General features: G+C 43.0%; 3 protein-coding genes across 5 annotated transcripts; 2 read left to right on the top strand and 1 right to left on the bottom strand.

Moving 5' to 3' along the window:
• Window positions 1-175: 175 nt before the first annotated feature.
• Window positions 176-5,790, bottom strand: zgc:153675 (uncharacterized protein LOC768179 homolog). Of its 2 annotated transcripts, XM_058054964.1 has the most exons (3): window positions 4,913-5,790; window positions 2,797-2,884; window positions 176-1,199 (listed from the first exon to the last, which is right to left on the bottom strand). In XM_058054964.1, the coding sequence occupies exons 1-3, from the start codon at window positions 4,919-4,921 to the stop codon at window positions 913-915; spliced, it is 384 nt and encodes a 127-aa protein (XP_057910947.1). In that variant the 5' UTR covers window positions 4,922-5,790; the 3' UTR covers window positions 176-912. The 2 variants fall into 2 exon arrangements, with proteins under 2 accessions (XP_057910947.1, XP_057910946.1); XM_058054963.1 differs by lacking the exon at window positions 4,913-5,790 and having other exon boundaries at window positions 2,797-2,902.
• Window positions 5,791-7,264: 1,474 nt separating this feature from the next.
• rbbp5 (retinoblastoma binding protein 5) lies at window positions 7,265-13,342 on the top strand. Of its 2 annotated transcripts, none has more exons than XM_058054632.1 (14): window positions 7,265-7,427; window positions 7,854-7,879; window positions 7,955-8,127; window positions 8,227-8,367; window positions 8,442-8,604; window positions 8,690-8,799; window positions 9,297-9,416; window positions 9,483-9,636; window positions 9,712-9,783; window positions 9,861-9,978; window positions 10,539-10,608; window positions 11,467-11,702; window positions 11,840-12,076; window positions 13,043-13,342. In XM_058054632.1, exons 1-14 carry the CDS (start codon window positions 7,409-7,411, stop codon window positions 13,093-13,095), a joined length of 1,692 nt encoding a protein of 563 aa, XP_057910615.1. In that variant the 5' UTR covers window positions 7,265-7,408; the 3' UTR covers window positions 13,096-13,342. The 2 variants fall into 2 exon arrangements, with proteins under 2 accessions (XP_057910615.1, XP_057910616.1); XM_058054633.1 differs by having other exon boundaries at window positions 7,266-7,427; window positions 11,840-11,917; window positions 13,043-13,339.
• Window positions 13,343-13,932: 590 nt separating this feature from the next.
• ippk (inositol 1,3,4,5,6-pentakisphosphate 2-kinase) lies at window positions 13,933-24,223 on the top strand. The gene is made up of 14 exons (XM_058054634.1): window positions 13,933-14,156; window positions 15,049-15,108; window positions 16,206-16,301; window positions 17,945-18,011; window positions 18,096-18,214; window positions 18,286-18,375; window positions 18,479-18,537; window positions 18,617-18,689; window positions 19,768-19,932; window positions 20,081-20,207; window positions 20,375-20,510; window positions 22,120-22,222; window positions 22,293-22,384; window positions 22,451-24,223. The coding sequence occupies exons 1-14, from the start codon at window positions 14,076-14,078 to the stop codon at window positions 22,686-22,688; spliced, it is 1,506 nt and encodes a 501-aa protein (XP_057910617.1). The 5' UTR covers window positions 13,933-14,075; the 3' UTR covers window positions 22,689-24,223.
• The last annotated feature ends 1 nt before the right edge of the window (window position 24,224 follows it).

A 24,224-nucleotide genomic window follows, 5' to 3' on the forward strand; every position in this document is an offset into this window, starting at 1 on the left:
AAAATAATCCATTATAACCCATTGATATTTTGATATAATGACTTATTCCGTTGCTTTTGGTAGTCAGACTACTTAATTTCTAAATGGATATGCACAAGTTCTCAATAAAGTTGTAATTACAATATACAATATACAGTAGTCTCCTATAATGCACAACACTACAAAAATGTTATATTTACCTTTCAAACTACTTTATTGATTTATTGAACACAAACACAAAAAGACATTCACACTGTTAAGTCCCATTAGCAACAGCTCACCCCCAGTGTTGAAATTTCATATAAAATGTTAACACACAGCAGAGTTTTTGAAATAATTCATGACTGATCAGGCACTTTTTCAGTCAAGTGACCATATTTTTTTAACTCTTAACCAGCATTTTGAAATCGATTGTACACAACAAAATATTTCAACAAGAATGTCGTTCGGGAAAAGTCCATTTCTGATGAATGTGTAGATATATGTTTGTTTTTATACAAACGAGTTATTCTGACACAAGGCTTTTTCTGTTGCGTAAAAGGTCAGACTGAGAGTGGAGGCTGAAACTGAAGCTCATCAAAACATTTCATTCGATACCCGACTAAAAGTCATTGACCAAATGTGTGGACTGAAGAGAATACGGGGCGGTCGGTGCGGACTGCAAACACACACCATTCATCAACACGCCCACCAGGTTTCGAGATGGGCTTCCAGTCTGTCTAACCTGCGAGAAGTCAGGTGTTTAAAGTCCTCGGAGGACATTAGAGGAGGCCGCCGTGGTTTTGGTGTATTTGGATTTTTCTTGTATTGAACATGATGGAAAACGTCCGTGTGAAAACATGATGTTCAAGACCGAAAGAGCACTGCAGATCCTTTGTGGAAGTCGCTCTTGTTGGCTCAGGGCGGATCATGTCGTCATCATCATCCTCATATTCATTCTGCCTTATCCTTCCTCTTGGCAGTGAAAGGGACCTTGTTGGCCACCGTGGAACCCACCGTGGTGACACCGCCCGCGACGGCCGAGACGCCGCCCTTCACCAGCCCCACCCCCATGGAGGGCACCGTGGTTACGGCCGACTTTGTGATCTCCAGGCTTTTGCCGCCCACCCAGGCCACTCCGCCCACTGCCGCGCCCACTACCCCTTTAGTGACGTTGAAGAGGCCGCCGGTCACACGCCACATCATGCCGGGTTGTGGCGCCACGTGGTCTTTGGCTGCGTCTGCCGGCAAAAAAAAACACAATTACATGAAGCACAGACCCCAACAACATACCCGTTTACCTCATAAATAAAGATAAAAATTTAATAAATGTTAAATTACTAATTTTTTTTTCTTCTTACAGTCCTACTTTTATCCATTTTAGCATGACTAATGTCCCGTATTCTAACAGAAAGGTTTTAAGGCAGGGGTCTCAAACACGCGGCCCGCGGGCCAAATGTAGCCCGCAGGACACTAGTTTGAGGCCCCCGCCTTGATATGAAAGTTTAATGTTAGTGCGGCCCGCGCAAGTTTGATATGGATGCTGTATGGTATCATGTACCCAGAAAAAATTATTACGTTTGATTAATGTTCATGTTAAAGGTTAAATAACTGTTAGTAGTTATCCTCCCTATCCGTGTGGAAGTGGTAAGTTTTTGGCTATTTAAGTTTAAAGGAAATAACTTGAAGGCTACCGTTTAGGTCGCTAGCTCTGTAGTTTGCGAGTTAGCATGTGTCTCAAGACCCTGCAGTTGCGCAATATGTTGTAAATAAAAAGAGTATAAATGTGACTATAGTCGTGTTTTGTCATGTCTACAGGGCTCTAATAATGCTTTGTTCATTTTAATCTGGAAAAAATAATTTGTCTACCCACCAACTATTTGTGGTTTCTTTTTTATTATTATTTCTTTTTTATAAGTTTTTATTATTATTATTATCTTTATTTATTACTGATTGATTTTCTTTATTCTTGATTTGTTTATTTATTTTTCATCTTATTTTGTGCAGAAAAATAGATATAAATAAGATATTTGAGAACAGTGGAATGTTTTATCAGAGCTTTTATTGTAGAAAATCGAAACCAAAGCAAAGTTTATTAATTTTCTGTTTTTAATAAATGCGTTTTTTTTTGCGGCCCAGTCTTGCCTAGACCCTAGCTCCAGTGGCCCCCAAGTAAATTGAGTTCGAGACCCCTGTTTTAAGGTGTCTACTTTGCGTTGCCACATTAAAATATTTATCATGGCTGAGCTGTGGCGTGTGAAGACTCTGCGGAATGACACAAACACTTTAGGAATGAGCCTTCTATGAGCAGCTTGACGATGACCTCCACCAAGGAAATCCTCCAGGTTTTTGTTGATAATAGCTAGCAGTACAATACAAAGAATAACCTATTAAATTTTACTATGAATGCTGGATATTTATGCTCTTCATCTGAATGAATAATTTGGAGGCCAACAATTTGCGTATGCACAAAATGTGCAAACTATTTTCCATCACAGTCCACTTGCATTGGGGCCAAGTGGGGTTAGTGACTCAGCAGATAGAGCTCTGAAAGACAAAAACCTTGCAAATGTGACCCACTTAGTCATGTATAGTAGCATTACACCCATATACTGGGATGCAATAGAACCAAAATTAGCCTTGGTGGAGGTCTACTGAATGACATCGTTGGACACAAAGATTAAGTCTACAACGAGTCTGACTAGCGCCAACAAACAAACAAACATATTCCCCACGCAGGCAGTGTGTCTGAAATAGCAGGAGGCAACATGTGAACACAGATTGCACCATGTTCCCTGTGGATGTGCCAGGGTTTAGTTGGTGTGGGGGGAGGCTTACCCTCTGTGGGCTGACTGCAGGCGGGTTCCATTTGGTCTGAGGCCACGCTGGTCCCAGGCTGGGGCTCCATGTTGACACTATTCACGTTCTGGAGGAGAGGGAACATGGCGTATTGAACGTTAGTAGTGTATAAAAAAAAAGAAACAACAGGATAAGACTATCTATAATGTCATAGCTTGTATTTATATTTATTCATACTTTGCATTGATATCTTAATGGTATCTTAATCATTGGTGGCAGTGCAGGCATAATTATTGCAGTCAGGAGTAACAAGGCATTCTTGTTTTGTGTGTTTTCTTTGAGCACCACGTGGCTAGAATGATGTGTACTTAGATTTTTACATACTGTAAATTCATGTCTATGAGCCGCTATTGTTTTGTCTTAAACTTTTAACCCTGCATCCTGTACAATGGTGCGGCTAATTTATGGCTAAATTCTAATCTCGGGATAGCTCTCTGTGAAGAGACGGTAGCGCTTTATTCGCAGGAGTAGGTATACCAATAGAACAGTCTGACTCATAATGTCATCTTAGAAAAAAATCGCTAAAGTCATCATGCAGCAACCAAACACTCAAAAGGTATACCAAATGAATATAAAACATGTACCAGTAAGAGTTTAAGATACAAAAACACAACATTTTAAAGTTAGAAAAGTCATCACGCAGCAACCAAACACTCAAAAGGTATACCAAATAAATATAGAAATATATATATATGTATATATACACAAAAACACAACATTTTAAAGTTAGAAAAAAAATCGCTAAAGTCATCACGCAGCAACCAAACACTCAAAAGGTATACCGAATAAATATAAAACATGTACCAGTAAGAGTTTAAGATACAAAAACACAACATTTTAAAGTTAGAAAAAAAATCGCTAAAGTCATCACGCAGCAAACAAACACTCAAAAGGTATACTAAATAAATATAAAACATGTACCAGTAAGAGTTTCAGATACAAAAACACAACATTTTAAAGTTAGAAAAAAAATGGCTAAAGTCATCACGCAGCAAACAAACAATTAAAAGGTATATCAAATAAATATAAAACATGTACCAGTAAAAGTTTAAGATACAAAAACACAACATTTTAAAGTTTCCACATAATGCATTGCCTGTGAGCAACTCATTCAAGGAGCGCTGCAATGATATCAGCCTCCCTCTGGGCTCCGGGCTCCTCTGCTGGACAGAGGCGGCACGGCCACGCCATCTATCATTTTCTATCTTACTTGTCCTCCAATGAAATAAGTCATTTGGTTTTTAATCTTATTTATACAATGTGCCACGGGCCAATAAAAAACAAGCCGTGACCTGCTAAAGGCCTCCGGGACACACATTGGACACCCCCGGTTGAGCGCAAGCCTGTCATGGAATTCTAAAAACAAAAGCTGAAGGCAACACTAAACACACAAATGAATAGAAAATAGAAAAGACACATCAGATTAACCATATTTTCCATAAATTTGGAATTTTAATTTCTAAAAAAACAAAACAGACACTTTTATTTAATCAAAAAAGTCGCTCTTTCATACCAGATAATTCTGGTTGGTTACCTTTAAACGATATTGGCTTCCTGTAATATTTACATTCATTATAATGTTGGCCAATGTGATATTCGAGGCTGGTAACTTTTAGCATTATTCAGTCAGGAATTCATAATGTACTATGGAATGTGAGCATTCCAGGGAATATATATGATGATGGTGAGTGTTATTTTTGCAACTAAATTCCAAATAAATGTGCAGAAAGGAAAGCTCAGGGCAATAATTGCTAATACTATAACCTTTCTTGAAGAATATGATGACCTCCAGGTCCTCCTCTCACAAAATGTGTTGTGACAAAACTGCAAAGTTATGTGACAACTGGTTCCCCTGTGCTAACTATTACATAAAGTAAAATTCACTTACATAAATGCATTTGAACAAATCATAGCACAATAAGAACATCTGCAGGAAGTTAAATTGTGGGGGTTGGGGGAAGAAACAAGATGTGAGTTGAAGTGAATTATAAAAAAATAAATACAAAAATACAAAAATGCATTGACTTCCACTCCAAAAAGTGCATTTATGATCACTTTTATTGACACGTTAACGATCAAGGATGTGACTTCCTACCTTGACCATGGTGGCTCAGCTTCAGACACACCTGGCTTCGCTAGAAACTTGACTCTGGAGCAGCTTCTCTAAATTAATGACGAGCTCCAAAGCGGGAAGCCTGTGACGGCTGTGACGGCGTTCTTTGCTCTTCTGTCGGGCCTCTGGAGCTCATCGATGTACGGACCTTTTTCCTCTTCTTCTGTCCCAACTTGTGTTGGCTTTGCGGGCTGCGCCACGCAGCAATAATCTTCTTCTTCTTCTTCTTCTCCCTCAGCCAGATCGCTTCTGCCGACGTGGCGCCCTGTACCGACACATACACATACACGCACAGGCACATGCACACACAGTACGCACACTGCACTTCCGCTCAGAGCTTTCAAATTAAAACACTGTACTCTTTGAATTTTTGCTTTTTTGTGGGTGGGTTTTAAATGGCAACTCTCCTGTAGTGACATGACGTTAATTCTCCAACAGATGGTGCTGTTTTCCTGTTTTTTAATATTCCAGTATGTTTTTTTTTCAATTCAATGAATGAAAACACTGCAGCATATATGACATGCGTAAAACTTTGTACTTCCAACACCTCAGCATAGCTTTTATACACCTCCAAAAGAAGAAACAATAAGGACTGTGATATAATTTTAATCTGGGGCGTATTTAATCATTTGTGGGCCCAAGGCTAAATTCCTTAATCTCCTACTGAGGGATTATTATTACCTTACTAGTGACTCATCGCAACACTTTTACTGTAACAATTTCATCCCTAAATCTGATGTATTATTTCCGGCTGTGTTCGATGCCAAATGCCTCTATCTATCTACATTTGGTTTCCCTCTTGCCTTCTATTCCTCCTCACCCTCAAATGATACCTTGCTTTCCCCAAAACTGCGCCATCAAGTTTGTTTCCCTTCCCTCTTCCGGAACTAGTATGCACATGCGCAGTAATATGGAATAGTCCATTGCATAGGAGCAGAGAGGGGGGAGCAGTCAAAGCTCTTGATAGATTTTGATGTACATATATTTTAAAGTAGTTTTAAGTCCACGAATTAGGACAAATAAAGTAATATGTACTTCAAATCTAAATAAATAATCACTTTTATGAGAATATTGGTGCCCCAAGCAATTTCCTAATGGTAACTTGGTTCACCCCTGCTTTTAATACACTATTTATGTCCCATTCGTTCAGACGGTGGTTAGAGTTGAGTTTTCTAAACAACTTGCAAGAAAAGTGACTACTTTTGTAACATGCTGGTTAGTTCAAGCTCCAATCACACTCTCAGTCTGTCTCTTAAGTTGGCATTGTTCACTTGCAACAAAGGAAGCTAACAATAAATAGTGGACAACTGTGAGCTGACTCACCAGAAAAATTTTAGCCCTAGCATTTCAGAGGAGAATTACACGGTACTTTAAATAGTTCACAGGAACATCCAATGGTTGGCAGGTTCATTACAGAAGCATAAACGAAATTTAATTAGTCTCTCAAACAGCCCAATGTACTTTTTTTAATTTCTTGGACCGATGGGGCAGTCTTGATTTAGCCCCAATGAGCTCTGCCTAGCAACTAATCACATGACCAAAAAAAAAATTAAGCCAATTTGTGTATTTAGTCTAGCTAGCTAAATTAGTCATTAGTCATTTAGTAAATGTTTAGACCTGGTTTAATTTGTTAGGCCTTCTGAGATGAAGGTGGTGTACAAGGTGCAGTGATATGCTTAACTGATTTGTAATCACAATAAGCCATAAAAGTGATATAAGAAAAAGTTTGAAACAATGATATACACTATCTAGCTGAAACACGTCAAGTAGATGTAATTGCACTGAATTGTATTTATCCTGGGCTTTTATTCTGGAGGCAGGAAATTGCTAAAGGGGCGGTGCAACTTTATCTCCGGGATCCAACTCCGGGTCCCACATCACCAGTAGTTCCAAACAGCAGTTGTTTTTTTTCTTCCTCTCACACAAGTGACACATACAGACTGAAGCCATAAAGTAGGGTCAAGGGTCAAGTGCAACCTGATGACGCAGGAAGTCACTTTGATTGACACAGAACAGCTTTTGACATAACACTAATTCATGGAATGCATGCACACCACTGCTCATAACATTTCCATAGCAAATCGAACTGATAAATTACAACAATCAAAGTTACAAAAGTTAAAAAATCTATTTACCCCACCCACAATTTAAACCTGTAATCCATAATAATATATACTACGTAATTTAAAAAGTGATTAAAAAGTTAAACAGCAGTTGAGTTTGAGTATATCGTCTGTAATTTCTTATTTAAAAACACTGCAGCATAAATGTGGACACAGGGGGTCGCTGTTTCTCAAGCGCAACTGAGCTAGTTTTGTTCAGGCATATTCTCGGCGGCATTATTTTTCGGGGTCCTTGCTGGAAACTGGGCGGCAGTGTCGACGCAAGACAAAATATAATAAATACGATAGAAGACTGGAGTAAATAATAACCGAAATCAAGTTACTGGGTTATTATTGGAGCCTCCCCCACCCAGCGATGAATCTTGAACTGCTCGGTAAGTAGGAAACACTTACTTTCGTAGAGCTATCGTACCTTTTCTTACATTTGTGTTTGTTATGGTTAGCATCACAAGCTAGCCCGGCATGTGAAATGTGACGTTAAAAATCACACTTTTCAATGCGTAGTATCACCGTTTTACCTTAATATTAATACTAAAATATTGCTGTACTTGATAATTACTGAATGTTTTCTTTTAGAATGAAAACGAGTAAAATGTCACCAAGCTAACGATAGACGATACATTGTATGTCATTTTGTGAAGTATTCCACCTTTTATTAGGTAGCTAAACGTCTAATGACGTTCTCTTCATTAATACCAGCGAATAATGTTTTTATGGTATTGGAATTGTTGACATTACAATTATGTTGAAAGTCTGATGTGCCTTCATGCTATTTGTTTCCTTTTTTATTCATCCCCTAGAATCTTTTGGGCAGAACTATCCAGAGGTAAAACAAACACTATTACACATTATGGGTGGCATAATTTAGACTTTAACTTTTTGTGTCAATTTGTGTTAACAGGAGGCAGATGGAACTCTCGACTGTATCAGCATGGCTCTTACATGCACCTTCAACCGCTGGGGGACCCTCCTCGCAGTGGGCTGCAATGATGGTCGCATCGTCATCTGGGACTTCCTCACACGGGGCATCGCCAAGATCATCAGCGCACACATCCACCCAGTCTGCTCCTTATGGTGAGACACGCTGTCCCTAGCTGATGTTATTCTAGCTTAAATGTGACAACAGTGAATAATGATCATGATGGAAGTGGCAATTTTGTTGTATTTGTCCAGTTGGAGTCGAGACGGCCACAAGCTGGTGAGTGCATCCACAGACAACATCGTGTCACAGTGGGACGTACTGACTGGTGACTGTGACCAGCGGTTCCGCTTTCCCTCCCCCATCTTAAAACTGCAGTGCCACCCCAGAGACATGTAAGTGGCCCGTCTGCATCTGGGAACATTTTCCACAGACGTCAACAATTAGTTAGACTGTTCTTCTTCGTTAGGGACAAAGTGCTGGTCTGTCCCATGAAGTCTGCCCCGGTTCTTTTGACTCTCTCCGACTCAAAACACGTCGTCCTTCCTGTTGACGATGACTCGGACCTCAATGTGGTGGCGGCCTTTGATAGGCGAGGCGAGTACATCTACACTGGGAACGCCAAGGGAAAGGTCAGCTCTCTAAAATACGCCCAATTACTCAATGCTTTTCAATCAGAGAGCAAATATGAAATAAATGCTCCTGTGGCCGTTCCAGATTCTGGTGTTGAACACAAACACTCAGGAGCTGGTGGCGTCATTCCGAGTGACCACTGGCACGAGCAACACCACCGCCATCAAGTCCATTGAATTTGCACGTAAGGGCAGGTGAGAGGACGCAGCAAGTCGGACATTTACTTTAGCGGAATCTGGAACCAAATATAGCAGGTTCTGGCAACAAAGTTGGATTTTATGAAGCTGTGGTGGTGGGCTGGAAGATGGATTGTCTTTAGCACTTATTTATTCATTAACTGTAACTCCACATTGTACTATTTTTCACTCTCATGATAATACTGCATCCCTTTTCAACTAAATACAGGACACATAATTATATCTGGTTGCATGTGTGCGAATAAATGAAAAATGTACTCGCAGTGTCTTGGATTTTAGTCACAAAATGCAACCCTGTATATAGCACTGTATTACTGTCAGCAATAATAGGGTCATTTTCACAAGCTTGACCGATAAATGTAGGCTATACATGGCCCATAATAGGCTATATATGTGTATATATATGTTGGTGATGCCCCACAACCAATCACATGTAGCAGAAACCCTATGCAGCCTCTGCTGGTTTGGTATTTTACACGTGTCTTGTATTGCAGTTGCTTCCTCATTAACACGGCAGACCGAATCATCCGAGTCTACGACGGCAGGGAGATTCTAACCTGCGGCAGAGACGGCGAGCCAGAACCGATGCAGAAGCTACAAGACCTGGTCAACAGGTGTGCTATCAACTGACCTGACTGTATCAGGCAGACTGCTAACACTCTTGTCTTACTGCGTGTCAGGACTCCGTGGAAGCGTTGCTGCTTCTCTGGCGATGGCGAGTACATCGTGGCCGGCTCAGCCCGACAGCATGCGTTGTACATCTGGGAGAAGAGCATCGGCAACCTGGTGAAGATCCTGCATGGAACCAGAGGAGAGCTGCTGTTAGATGTTGCTGTAAGGGCCTCCTAGAATGTGTAATTTGTAATCAGATACCGTAAGTGACCCTTCTCACCTTTCTCCAATGTGCAGTGGCATCCTGTACGTCCCATTATTGCTTCCATCTCAAGTGGAGTGGTGTCCATCTGGGCCCAGAACCAAGTGGTTAGTTGGAATGAACAGTGCTTCTTCTCCAGCACAACGGCTAAACTATTTAACCTGAAACTGCTTTTTGTCTGCAGGAAAACTGGAGCGCTTTTGCTCCAGATTTCAAGGAACTGGATGAAAATGTTGAGTATGAGGAGAGAGAGTCTGAATTTGACATTGAGGATGAAGACAAAAGTGAACCGGAGCAGACAGGTAATAAAAAAAAAAACCCACCATATTATCGACCTGATATGCTACAGGGTCCTCCAATATGGAGCATTCATTCATTCATTCATTCTCTACCGCTTTTTCCTCACGAGGGTTGCGGGGGGTGCTGGAGCCTATCCCAGCTGTCTTCGGGCGAGAGGCGGGGTACACCCTGGACTGGTCGCCAGCCAATCACAGGGCACATATAGACAAACAACCATTCACACTCACATTCATACCTATGGACAATTTGGAGTCGCCAATTAACCTAGCATGTTTTTGGAATGTGGGAGGAAACCGGAGTACCCGGAGAAAACCCACGCATGCACGGGGAGGACATGCAAACTCCACACAGAGATGGCCGAGGGTGGAATTGAACCCTGGTCTCCTAGCTGTGAGGTCTGCGCGCTAACCACTCGACTTAATTCAGTCCTGTTGTGCAACATCCCGCTATGAGAACAGTTGAGCTGTTATGATTCAAGTTACTCTAGTGTCTGAACCACTCGTGTATTTGGCTGGTTTCACTGGTTGTACTGGTCTCTCAGATGTTCTCACTTCTATTGCAGGTGCAGACGCAGCAGAAGACGAGGAGGTGGACGTCACCACAGTGGACCCCATAGTGGCTTTTTGCAGCAGGTAAGGAAGACCACTGCTAAATTGGTCTTAACAGTGCGGCCACTCGGATTGACTACTCAAAGCAAACAGCATCCTGAAGCTTAACAGCATGAGTTTACCCACAAAAATATCTGTAAAAAAAAAAAAATATATATATATATTTTTTTTATTTTTTTAATATTTTTTTGAAAAAAAAAAAATATATATATATATATATTTTTTTTTTTTAAATGATGGACCTTTTAGTGAAGTCAGTGGTAAAGGCATGTGTTTAGTTTGTAGAGAGCATCCCCCCCCCCCCCTTATTTTCTTTTCTCTTCTTTTCTATCCCCTCCTGCTCTGGTCCAGTCACTTCAAATTTGCATAACAACAAAACGTCAAATAAAAATCTATATAACAGGGAAAAAGCATATCTTATAATTTCCACTGACAGAGCAAATCTGTTTAGCATGTAAGGCCACTAGATAAGATAAGATAAGATAAGATATGCCTTTATTCGTCCCTCAGTGGGGAAATTTGCATTGCACAGCAGCAAGAGTACAGAATCAGTTAAGCAGTACAAAATACACAATATAGAAAAATAAACAATATAAACCCAAGTATTAACAAAATCAACAGTTTTCCCCAGAGTTATATACAATACAGTTAATAGATAATATGAAACCAGATGAGATATATGACCAGACTATACACTGAGATCTTGCTAGAGATCTATCACTATCTATCCTATACTTCTGGACAGGAGAAAAAAAAATCCACCAAAGATACTCAGCATGACTTGGATGCACTTGTTGGAAGCCTAACACACTAAATTCCTCCCACTGAACTCCCATGGACAGTTCCTCCAATGGACAATTTGGTCTTGCTTATGTCCTTCAGCGACGAGGAGCTGGAGGATTATAAGGCTTTGTTGTACCTGCCCATCGCTCCTGAGGTTGAGGACCCTGAAGAAAACCCCTTTGGTCCGCCGCCGGATACTCAGACTCAGACCGGAGCAACCGAGGACGCGCAGGCCGGCGGAGACAAAAAGCAGCGGCAGCCCTCCTCTGAAGGAGGCCCCGCCAAGAAGAAGGCCCGTACTACCAACATTGAACTGCAGGGGGTGCCAGTTGACGGTAAGAAAGTGTCACATTCGCAAGCATCAAAATGATATCTTTAATTATTTCAATTTAAATTCCTAAATGCTGACATATTTTAAATTCTATGTTGAAATCTAATTCCTAGCTGTGACTGTGTTTGATTAAACCCTCAGAAGTGCACCCCCTACTGGGCGTGAAGGGGGATGGCAAGTCAAAGAAGAAGGCAGCTGGTCGGCCCAAAGGCTCCAAAGGTAAAGACAAAGACTTCCCCTTCAGGCCAAAGCCCTACAGGGGTGAGCGGCCCTCCTTCGCCATGGAGGTCCTGGGCAGCTCTGGCCCAGGAGGCGTAGGCGGCGGAGGAGGAGGAGGAGGAGGGATGAAGGGCAGGGCAGAAGGGGTTCTGGGCACAGGTAAGCATGTCACTGCCCCTGCTGATGCTGCTGCTGATGCGGGGTTGGGGGGAAGCTCTGCTGATCCTTCTGCCCTGCTACACTGATCTACACCAGCCTGTCTCCAAGCACCCCCCCCCCCCCCCCCCAACCCAACCCCTCCCTGTGCTGCTTCTTCCCAACAACAACAACCTGCCGCCGGGTCAAAATGAGCCCACAAAATTTGTTTACGCATCTCCAAAAGTTCTGAAGCCACAGTTTGAATCTCATGAGGTCGTGTACTGGAGGTGAAAACGAGGAGACCAAATCAAAAGATAACATCAGTGGACTAGTCTAGTCCCGTAATTGGTGGTAATCCACACTAAACCACAGCTAACTAGTTTTTTTTTTTTTACACTTAGCCTCATCGTCGTATTCCGACTGTGGCTTTCTTACTTAAAATATCTCCCGAATTGGATTTGACAACTTGAGTGAAGTTAGAAACCTGTTGGATGCAGATTGGCATCACAACGGCCGACGGTGGGTTGGTGCAGCTAGTATTTGGTACGTCTACTTCCTGCTTGGCCTTTGACCCTCCTGCTCCCACTCCCGCCTCGCTCCTTTTGGCCTTGTTTGGTGACAATGAAGCCGCACTGTTGACTTTCTGACTTTTAGGAGACTAACTTGATCTTCAACACGTTCTTCAACATGTTGAAGTTGCTTTTAAGCAAGTACATACATGCTTCCTGTTGGGGAAGACACAAAGAAAAGTTAAAGGAATGCATGGGAATCTTTAATAACAGTAATTGCAGTTGGCACTACAACCGGTACTGCTTTTCCGCCTGAGGACAAAAACAACTGATTGTGCAATTAGGTTATAATTTATTCTACTATTCTTGATTGATGCTACCATGTTAGCAAGATATAGAACGATGGTACTTTTACTACTGTAGTGGGAATTGTTTGTGGTGCACAATGCCTGATGACAACACGCATCCTCCTCTACAGGTACGCTGGTGACGCAGACATACAAACAGCACGACATAGGAGGGATGGACTGACCTGTCGGGAGGATGTGCACCAACAAGTCGTGACAAAGACACACAAGAGCTTGCTGTCACATACAGACTCTTTCCACTCCCACCCACAGCCCAAGTGTCACGGGGGAACTTCCACAGTTCGGCCCACTGACATGAGCCCACCAACAGTAGAGATCACTTGTCCCCTGTGTCATGTATAGAACTCTTAGTGTGTGTGTGTGTGTGTGTGTTTGTGCTCTTTTTTTGTTATTTTATACATTAAAACATTTTGATTCAAATATATGTGTGGTATATATTGTTATACAATTCAAATTACTAATTACACATCTTCAACCTAGTAAGGATAAAAGACGGAAAAAAAGGCAAATATTGTTGTGTTTTTTCCAAACTGAATGACTTTAAACAAGGTGCAAACATGACTCATGTGTCATATGACCAACTCGACGTTTCCGCTTCAGAATTCTGACGTCGTCAGTCAGGTTGTCAAATAATACAGCAGCTCCGTTCATAAACAACTCTGACCAATCAGAGAGCAATGGGCCTGGCATCCGGGTACAACGTTGACGCAGATTAGTTTATTTAACTGTCAATCAAAGTCATCCGTCAAGGTGGCATGGTTCACCAGCGTCAGATCGGAAACCGTGTAACAAAAACGTTGCCCTTTCATCAAAAGACAAAGTAAATTTTGATTTACATTTAAATTTCAATGTACGTGTGTATTCTTCATAATTTAAATAACCCTGCACTGTATTATACTTGTAGAATATGTCAAAGGAAAACGTTTAAATGTCCAAAATAATCAATAGGACCCTCTAAGTTAAGTTACGTTGTCTTACTCTGAAATCCCACAAGGAAGTACGTCTGTGCTAATGTGCGGTAGTCGGCCGGGTGTTGCAAAGTAGGTCTGAATTGGCTGCTAACATACCAACTAAATAGTTGGAGGACTTGTCCCCTAGCAGCGTGTTCGTCTTTGTCCGCCGACGGGATCCACGTTGGCCGCGATGGAAGTGGACAAAATGGACGAGAATGACTGGAGGTACCACGGGGAAGGCAACAAGAGCCTGGTGGTCTCCCACGTCCAGGTGAGTCTGCTAGGCTAACATTGAACATGGAGGCAAGTTGGGCTAGACCTGGACGCCCAATGTTAGCTTGGCACTTTATAGTCATCTTCAGCAGGCTCACTTTCGCCTTTTCCACAATGGAAAACTTTGTAAAAAATGTCCGGAAATGTGTTTTAACAACATTGTGTAGTGTCATTTTGTCGGGGTTCATGTAACGTCGGAAGGCTGTTTGCTAACTCGGCCGTGTTGCTTGCGTCCAATCAATATCAAGACATTAAAAATAATAAAAACACTTAAAATTATCAACATATACATTTTAAACATACTTTTGAGACACAATTTCAAACCCACCTGAGGGAAGTTACCTTGTAATTTATTAGCCGGTGTCAGCCGGCTGAGAACAGATATAGCTGCGTGGTGCGTTCATGGACACTCATGCACACCCCCCGCTTAGGAATGGGACCGGCCCGAGCACGTCGATGTTATTGAGCAACAAGTGATGGCATCAGCTGTGTTGTGTTCATTTTCTCCTCACCGGATGTACTTTGGGACATTTGTTCCTATTAAACAAAAAACAAAAACAAAAAGTGAGACATTGACACTGTCATTTAGCAATATGTATACTATTGTTGTTCCAGTACACTGAAATCGGATTAATGGGAGAGGGTTTGAACTATTAAAAACAGGTGTTAGTGTGATGATGATGTAAAAGTAACACAAACATTTCTGGTTTGACAGATGTTTGTGTGCTAGTTGAACACACCCAAGTGATGACAGTCACTAAACACAATAATCTATTTATTGATATGATTTTAACTACAGTATGAAGTTGTGATGTTTTACTGTGGTCTTAAAAATCTTATCGATGTACAAATAAAAGTCCCACTGTCCTCTGCTATTATTTTCCCTACAGCTTTCCAAAGTTCTGCGTCTGCTCAAATATCCTGCTGAGGACTCGGAAAACCCCCCGCAGGTAAATATGAGGTTCTGCAGGATGCTTCTTTGGATGCTATCCTGGGGTGTGTGTGTGTTCATCTGACATATTAGATGCTTGCCAAAGCAGCCTGTTCTACGTGTTTTTTTTTTTTTTTGTCAGTTTTTATTAGTTCTTACTGGCTCGCCATGCATATGTGGCCCTGCCTTTGTTTCAGGATTTAAGTGTTCCCTGCCTCTCCCCGTACAGAGGAAGTGCGAATCTTCCTCCTGAACCGACCCTTTGTTGTACGGAATAACGTAAACGTAATTAATCTGTTCATTCATTCATTTTCTACCGCTTTTTCCTCACGAGGGTCGCGGGGGTTATGCTGGAACCTATCCCAGCTGTCTTTGGGCGAGAGGCGGTGTACACCCTGGACTGGTCGCCAGCCAATCACAGGGCACATATATAGACAAACAACCATTCACACTCACATTCATACCTATGGACAATTTGGAGTCGCTAATTAACCTAGCATGTTTTTGGAATGTGGGAGGAAACCGGAGTACCCGGAAAAAAACCCACGCATGCACGGGGAGAACATGCAAACTCCACACAGAGATGGCCGAGGGTGGAATTGAACCCTGGTCTCCTAGCTGTGAGGTCTGCGCGCTAACCACTCCACTGCCGTGCAACCGACCCTTTTTCAACATTCATTCATTCATTTTCTACCGCTGTCGATTGGTCGCCAGCCAATCACAGGGCACATAAAAACAAACAACCATTCACACTCACATTCATACCTATAGACAATTTGGAGTCGCTAATTAACCTAGCATGTTTTTGGAATGTGGGAGGAAACCGGAGTACCCGGAAAAAAACCCACGCATGCACGGGGGAGAACATGCAAACTCCACACAGAGATGGCCGAGGGTGGAATTGAACCCTGGTCTCCTAGCTGTGAGGTCTGCGTGGTAATTAATCTGTTCTAAGGTCAAATTTGTAACATTAACTGTCATACAAGCGTAAAAGGAAGCTAAAAACAAAACTTGCAAGGGGGGAGGGGGGGTGGATTACTGCCTACGCCTCCTTAGCATGTGACGCTAAAGCCCTAAACAGGATGCTTTGTTTGCTCACGTGTTTGTGTTTTGCAGACGACGGAACAGGCCTTCAGGCAGATCCAGAACATTGTTGACTTCAGCAGCAACGTGATGAGCAACCTGTTGGGAGAGAAGTTCATCCACAGTGGAGTAAGCCTTTGTTTTCATCTCGATAAAACTAGTGTTCAATTCCTTCCAGAACCATTGACGATGAGGGGAAAATCTGCAAAAATGACCTTTTAAGCCTTTATAATTCCTTCTGAGATGTTTACATGCATTTAAACTTACTTCTCTAAGGACGGCCAGGGTCTCATTCCCTTCATGCCGTTGTTGTATGGAACAAAGGCGCCAAAATACTGAAACTAGTGTACAGAAGTAAAACCTCTTCTTGCTTGTTTGACCAGCAAATATATCAAATTCGTTTTCATTTATTGTGCCATTATCTATTATCGTTCCAGGCCTTTTTTTCGGAATGAGAAATCTTGTCCCGCTTTAATCTCACGGGATCTTGTGACATCCTTAGAAAAACAGAGACCATTGTTGTTGTTTGCCACCCTTTAAGGGAAACACACAAAACATGACCTAACACTGGCTTTAACAGCTTTTATGTAAACTTAGTAAAGTATGTCATATTTTTTTTCAAGAATGAAACAGCATCTTCAGGAAAAACGATTCAAAACAAAAATTAAAACTCCAAATTCAAGCTGCCACAAAGCAGCTTTTGTTTTTAGCTTCTTCTAAAGGAAGAACAAATACGCTTGATGGCCTTCAGAGTCGCCAGTCAGCTGATGTCTTTTTTGACACATGGCGTGATTGTGAAGAATGCTGCTGAACACATCACATGTTGGGCCCCCAAGTACAAACGTGAATAAATAATCCAGAAACGTAATCAATTTAAGATGATAATGATGCATGTTGACAAGATGGCTGTCACTACTTGGCAGTTATCGGAAAAAAATGGACGGCTGTGGACATGAAACGTATGTAAATGAGTGGTGTAAAGCAAATGGATTCATTCACATCATCGCTTTTTAAAGATGCGACCAGAAAGTACAATAGTGATCCCTCGTTTATCACTAATTGGTTCCAGACCTGATCGTGATTAATTTCCACCAAGTAGGATTTCTTATTTATGAAGGGAATACTTTAGTTACAGCACAGAAAATGTACATTTACAACCTTCTTAATACGGTTTTTAACATTAGAAGTCCTCTAGCCTCCAAACCTGGGGAGACAGAGCCTTCTCCATTGCTGCCCCCCCACCCTCTGGAACTCTTGCCCCGACCGTCCCACCTTCAAAAAACAACTCAAAACCCACCTGTTTAAATCCGTTTTTAATGTCCGCCCCCCTTTTAGCCTTGTTTTAGCTCTGAATGAATGTTTTGATTTTGTATTTTAATGCATCGTTTACTCTGTTTTTACTCTATTTTTTGTTTACTTTATTTTTATTTCTATTTCTCTACTGTAAAGCGTCTTTGAGTACTCTGAAAAGTGCTATACAAATAAAATTTATTTTTTAATTATTATTAGACACAAATTAACACCCAAAACTTACCACTTCCACACGGATAGGGAGGGTAACTATTAACAGTTATTTAACCTTTAACATGAACATTAATCAAACGTAATAATTTTTTTCTGGGTACATGATACCATACAGCATCCATATCAAACTTGAGCGGGCCGCGTGTTTGAGACCCCTGGTGTATAGGAATAAAATATTAATCACATTGAAGTGATAATTGAAACTAACAGCTTAATTCATAATGGATGTTTTATGAATTTCTTTACAGGAAGTAGTCAAGCTGCCCCTTGAGTTTGTGCGACAGCTGTCAATCAAAGTTCAACATCAGCGACCTGGTAAGACCGACACGAATCTCACGGTGGAACTACAAAATAAAACAAAAAGAAAAATAACAAATGTATGTTTTTTTTATGTGTCAGCATGGCGTTGTGATAAAGTTATGGACATTTATAGCGGCTGTGCTCTATGTCTGCCAAACCTGACATCTCCGAGCCTCCAGCAGCCGTCACGCCCTCCTCCACTGTGTGTGGAAATCAAGGTACCCCAGCAGAAGACGCTCTTTTGAGGACGGTCGTTAAGATGAAGTTGTCCCGCTCCTTGTTCTTGCAGCCCAAGTGTGGCTTCCTGCCGTCCGCCAAGCACATCAGCAGAGACGTGAAGACCAAAGTGTGTCGCTTCTGCATGCATCAACACTACAAGGTAAAAAACCGCACAGCATCCGTCAAACCACAGAAAACCACAGACACCCACGGTTGGTTTTTTTTTTTTTTTTTTGTGTGAACATTGACGTGTCGCACCGCAGGTGGCCAACGGGCGCTGGAAGAAACGCAGTTTGTACTGTCCTCTCGACTTGTTCTCAGGGTGAGTCCAGCTTCTTCAGGCTTTGCTTCTTCATATGCCTTCTTCTTCTTCACCTCCTGCTTGTCTTGGGTTCCGTCAGGAGCAGACAGAGAATGCACTTTGCCATCCGACAACTCATAGAAGAACCTCAGAACAACTTCAAAATCTTCAAGGTGACACATTTACGACTTTACAAAGTCCGTGACACACCGTTTAACTTACAGAAGTTAATTGTCAAAGCTATCAATGAAGTATTTGGACCATTGCTGTTCCACTCAAGTCCTCTAGATGGCGTTAATGCACTTAAAAACAAAGCAATACGTTTCCTTGATTTGGGAATATGAGTAATGCCAAACAGAGAAAGAGATATTCATTCATTCATTTTCTACTGCTTATCCTTACGAGGATCGTGGGGGGTGCTGGAGCCTATCCCAGCTGTCTTCGGGCAAAAGGCGGGGTCGCCAGCCAATCACAGGGCACATATAGACAAACAACCATTCACACTCACATTCATACCTATGGACAATTTGGAGTCGCTAATTAACCTAGCATGTTTTTGGAATGTGGGAGGAAACCGAAGTACCCGGAGAAAACCCACGCATGCACGGGTAGAACATGCTAACTCCACACAGAGATGGCCGAGGGTGGAATTGAACTCGGGTCTCCTAGCTGTGAGGTTTGCACGCTAACCACTCGACTGCTGTGCAACCTACACAATATTATATTCATTCATTCATTTTCTACCGCTTATCCTCACAAGGGTTGCGGGGAGTGCTGGAGCCTATCCCAGCTGTCTTCTACACCCTGGACTGGTCGCCAGCCAATCACAGGGCACATATAGACAAACAACCATTCACACTCACATTCATACCTATGGACAATTTGGAGTCGCTAATTAACCTAGCATGTTTTTAGAATGTGGGAGGAAACCGGAGTACCCGGAGAAAACCCACGCATGCACGGGGAGAACATGCAAACTCCACACAGAGATGCCCGAGGGTGGAATTGAACTCGGGTCTCCTAACTGTGAGGTCTGCGCGCTAACCACTCGACCGCCGTGCAGCCCACAAAAATAACAACAATAACATGCTATTTCCTAATTTTGGCCATTCTGTTGGGTGGAATTGAACTCGGGTCTCCTAGCTCTTTGTTCATGTTACAGTCATGAGAAAACAGCTCAAAGGTTTGGGAAATGTAGCTATTGGCGAGTGGCTGTCCACATTGAAGATGACAAATGTTCCCGTGTGTCAGGGAGGTCAGTGTATATACAGCAGCAAGGAGGGCGGCGGTGGCGGCGGCGAAGACTCGCCGGACCTGAACTCTCTGCTGTATCACCTCAGACCCTACTTCCTGTATGGAAACAATCGAATCAATAGTCATGTGAATGGCAAAGCGGTCCTCAACGACTTCATCCAGGTAAACTAAATCTTTTCTTTAATTGTCTATACAGGATGAATATCACTTATTTATCTAAGATGCTAACTAACATATTAGCTTCTCTTATGTGAGCACACTGAATGTTGATGTTTTTAAAAGATGAATGTTAATGTGATGCCCCCCCCAGGTCCTGGTGAACGCCCTGCTGAATGGTAGTGGTGGTGGAGGAGGGGGCGGGGTTGTGACGGAGCGACAGAAAGAGGGGCGGAGCTTCTGCGATGCCAGCCTCTTCAACAAGGAGAGAAGTCGACATGGTCAGTAGCTGCATTTCTGCTACTGTTACTTTTATGTTGATGTTTTCCATCTTGGAGAAGCATTTTATTGCTAAAGTCCCAACGTTTCCAAAATTGCATCACATGAGTCTTACGATAATTTAATCGATAATTTGACAGTATGGTTGTCGTCTGCTGTTTGTGTGCAGGTTCTCAGGGTTTACCCAGTGACAGCGTTTTGTTCCGGATCCTTCAAACCCAAATGTTGGACACTTTGAACATTGAAGGACTTTATCCTCTTTATCGCAGAGTGGAGCAACACCTACAGGATTTTCCCAAAGAGCGGTAACGTATTATTCTTATTTATTATTATTATTATAGTCTAGTATCCAGTAGATCCCCACACATTGGTGTTCTCCAAAAAATAGGCCATTTTTAAAACGCATCCAGAACAGCCACATGTTGCGAGCAAAGTGACACTGTGAACGGGGGCAGCTGGGGGGGTTTCGTGTGCGGCAAGCACTCCATTTGTAGTTCAAATCCAGCCTCTTCCATGTCACACACCTTACCAGTCTCAACAGCAATGCCCACTGTAACACTCCCATTATTGAACTTATTTTCTTCTGTTGTTAGTGAATATTGGCAATTGAAGAGAATGGGTTCGAGGGGGTTGAATCTAATAATTGCAACATGCGCATTTATTGGAAATGTTGATTTGAAATCAAAGGAGAATGTCAACATCAAGCCAGCAGGAGGGTTTGGATGGGGACGAGCTAGCTAAAGAGTATTTTCACCGGGCTGCACGGTGGTCGAGTGGTTAGCACGCAGAGCTAGGAGACCCGAGTTCAATCCCACCCTCGGCCATCTCTGTGTGGAGTTTGCATGTTCTCCCTGTATATGCGTGGGTTTTCCGCCCACATTCCAAAAAAAACATGCTAGGTTAATTAGCGACTCCAAATTGTCCATAGGTATGAATGTGAATGTGAGTGTGAATGGTTGTTTGTCTATATGTGCCCTGTGATTGGCTGGCCACCAGTCCAGGGTGTACTCTCGCCTGAAGACAGCTGGGATAGGCTCCAGCACCCCCGTGACCCTCTTGAGGATAAGGGGTAGAAAATGAATGAATCTATGAGGTATGAGGCTGCACGGTGGATGAGTGGTTAGCGTGCAGGCCTCACAGCGAAGAGACCCAAGTTCAATTCCACCCTCGGCTATCTCTGTGTGGAGTTTGCATGTTCTCCCCGTGCATGCGTGGGTTTTCTCCGGGTACTCCGGTTTCCTCCCACATTCCAAAAACATGCTAGGTTAATTAGCGACTCCAAATTGTCCATAGGTATGAATGTGAGTGTGAATGGTTGTTTGTCTATATGTGCCCTGTGATTGGCTGGCCACCAGTCCAGGGTGTACTCTCGCCTGAAGACAGCTGGGATAGGCTCCAGCACCCCCGTGACCCTCTTGAGGATAAGGGGTAGAAAATGAATGAATCTATGAGGTATGAGGCTGCACGGTGGATGAGTGGTTAGCGTGCAGGCCTCACAGCGAAGAGACCCAAGTTCAATTCCACCCTCGGCTATCTCTGTGTGGAGTTTGCATGTTCTCCCCGTGCATGCGTGGGTTTTCTCCGGGTACTCCGGTTTCCTCCCACATTCCAAAAACATGCTAGGTTAATTAGCGACTCCAAATTGTCCATAGGTATGAATGTGAGTGTGAATGGTTGTTTGTCTATATATGTGTCCTGTGATTGGCTGGCCACCAGTCCAGGGTGTACCTCGCCTCTCGCACGGAGACAGCTGGGATAGGCTACAGCACCCCCTTGTGAGGACACAAAAAGCAGGGATCTCCTCTCCTTGTTTTTGTTTACATTGTCAAAAATTGTGAAAGGCACCAAAATAAATGCTATACTATTCTGTGGTACTGATTGGGTTCTCATTGACTTCCTCTGTGTGCCCCTCAGAAGTCGCCTGCAGGTGGATGGTCCGTACAACGAGGCCTTCCTGGAGAGATTACAGAAGTGTCCGACGGAGGACGACGGCTCTGTGGACTTTGCTGTCGCCAGGGTGAGACTGGTTCCTGGTGTCACTGAGCTCAGCTGCTTCCTCTTCTAAGTGCCGTGTATTCGAACCGCAGGTCCATCAGTACCGCGTCGCCATGACGGCAAAGGACTGCTCCATCATGGTTGCCTTGGTGCCAAGCAGCGAAGAGGAAGATGACGATGAAGTGTACGTTTGCTTCTAAACTCATGAAATGTCTTCTTCGTGTCTTTTTAATTGGTCTCCTCGTTATAGTCTCTCCGGTCAGAGGTGTCTCAGGGACTTCTTCACCTCCAGACCTCCTTCTTTTTCCTACTCCGTTTCCATTCTGGATCTGGACCCAAAGCCGTTCGACAGCATCCCTTTTCAGCTGCAACTGGACCAGAAAATTGTCTCATGCTACATGAGGACGGGTGCCGCCTTGCCGATGCACCCGGGCGTCATCACGACGTCGGACAGAGACGACTGCACACTCCTCTTCAGGCCCGTCTGAGGCGCTTTGACACTGGTGGGGAATTGAACACTTGGGATTATTATTAGAACAATCCCTCCATTCTGCCACATTATTTACTGTTTTTTTTTTTTATGTTTTTGGAGGGTACTTTCTTCATTTGGTGGTGGCAGGTTTCTAGATGGATGCGGTTACCTGGCAACGCTCTTAACATCACCATGGCAACACTGCTACCAGTCAAGTGCCAAGAAAGATGCGGGTTATTGGGTTGTGATATTTTTATGATGTCATTTCCTGAATGTATGTGGAGACCTGAGGGGGGGTTATCACCGTGGCAACAAGCTCCATATAAACACCCTTCATTTGCCTTTGCCTGTCAGAAGCGGCCACGTGTTTGGCTCGCTCAAGATCCTGATTCCGGCATCTCCAGCACCAACTTCCATTCATTCATACACCCTGGACTGGTGGCCAGCCAATCACAGGGCACATATAGACAAACAACCATTCACACTCACATTCATACCTATGGACAATTTGGAGTTGCTAATTAACCTAGCATGTTTTTTTGGAATGCGGGAGGAAACCGGAGTATCCGGAGAAAACCTACGCATGCATGGGGAGAACATGCAAACTCCACACAAAGATGGCCGAGGGTGGAATTGAACCCTGGTCTCCTAGCTGTGAGGTCTGCGCGCTAACCACTCCACTGCCGTGCAACCGATCCTTTTTCAACATTCATTCATTCATTTTCTACCGCTGTCGATTGGTCGCCAGCCAATCACAGGGCACATATAGACAAACAACCATTCACACTCACATTCATACCTATGGACAATTTGGAGTCGCTAATTAACCTAGCATGTTTTTTTGGAATGTGGGAGGAAACCGGAGTACCGGGAGAACACCCAGGGGAGAACATGCAAACTCCACACAGAGATAGCCGAGGGTGGAATCGAACCCTGGTCTCCTAGCCGTGCAGCCTCCGGCATAAACTTCTCCACCCAAATTTGAACAAATAAGATGAGCCATCTTAGTTTCCTGGAGAAGGCAAACACGGTGAAACCTCACTTCGGGTAAATACTTATTCCCAAAGTCACATGACCAGTCCCTCTCTGTGAGCTTCTGGGTCAAAGTTCACTTGTCTGGGCGCCTGGAGTGCTGTGCCATACGTACAACTTTATTATAAGTGTTGTGCCTAAATGTTCTGATAGAACTGCGTGTGTGTGTGTGTGTGTGTGAGTAAGAAATTGTTACAAGCTGCTTTCATGTCCAACTTACCTGTGAACTCTCAGCACTCCAGATGACTTCAACGGAGGGTCACAAGGTCATCTGATATGTTCAGGTGCCGTCGGTGAAATCTTTGTTTCCTGTGTACGAGACACCACTCCGCAGAAACGTCTTGTTTCTGTGACCCTTACCCTTAAAGGTCACACAGAGACAGCAGGACCTGATGGGACCTAGTGTGACAGCAACCTAAACCAATCAGAATCCAGATTGTGATGGTTGAGCTGTTGTGTGATTGGGTGTGTGTGTGTGTGTGTGTGTGTGTGTGAGTAAAATGTTGAGAGAGAAAAAAAG

The sequence above is a fragment of the Doryrhamphus excisus genome, chromosome 18, assembly GCF_030265055.1.
Source record: "Doryrhamphus excisus isolate RoL2022-K1 chromosome 18, RoL_Dexc_1.0, whole genome shotgun sequence".
NCBI classification, from domain to species: Eukaryota; Metazoa; Chordata; class Actinopteri; order Syngnathiformes; family Syngnathidae; genus Doryrhamphus; species Doryrhamphus excisus.

Bases quoted from the DNA above. Each gene is read 5' to 3' on its own strand.
- zgc:153675 (XM_058054963.1), bottom strand. From the start codon at position 2,902: ATGTTCCCTCTCCTCCAGAACGTGAATAGTGTCAACATGGAGCCCCAG. The intron at 1,200-2,796 runs GTAAGCCTCCCC...TTTTGCCGGCAG, and splicing joins CTGCAGTCAGCCCACAGAGG to ACGCAGCCAAAGACCACGTG.
- rbbp5 (XM_058054632.1), top strand. The intron at 8,605-8,689 runs GTCAGCTCTCTA...TGGCCGTTCCAG, and splicing joins CTGGGAACGCCAAGGGAAAG to ATTCTGGTGTTGAACACAAA. The intron at 8,800-9,296 runs GTGAGAGGACGC...CTTGTATTGCAG, and splicing joins GAATTTGCACGTAAGGGCAG to TTGCTTCCTCATTAACACGG.
- ippk (XM_058054634.1), top strand. From the start codon at position 14,076: ATGGAAGTGGACAAAATGGACGAGAATGACTGGAGGTACCACGGGGAA. The intron at 18,012-18,095 runs GTAAGACCGACA...TTTATGTGTCAG, and splicing joins AGTTCAACATCAGCGACCTG to CATGGCGTTGTGATAAAGTT. The intron at 22,385-22,450 runs GTACGTTTGCTT...TCCTCGTTATAG, and splicing joins GAGGAAGATGACGATGAAGT to TCTCTCCGGTCAGAGGTGTC.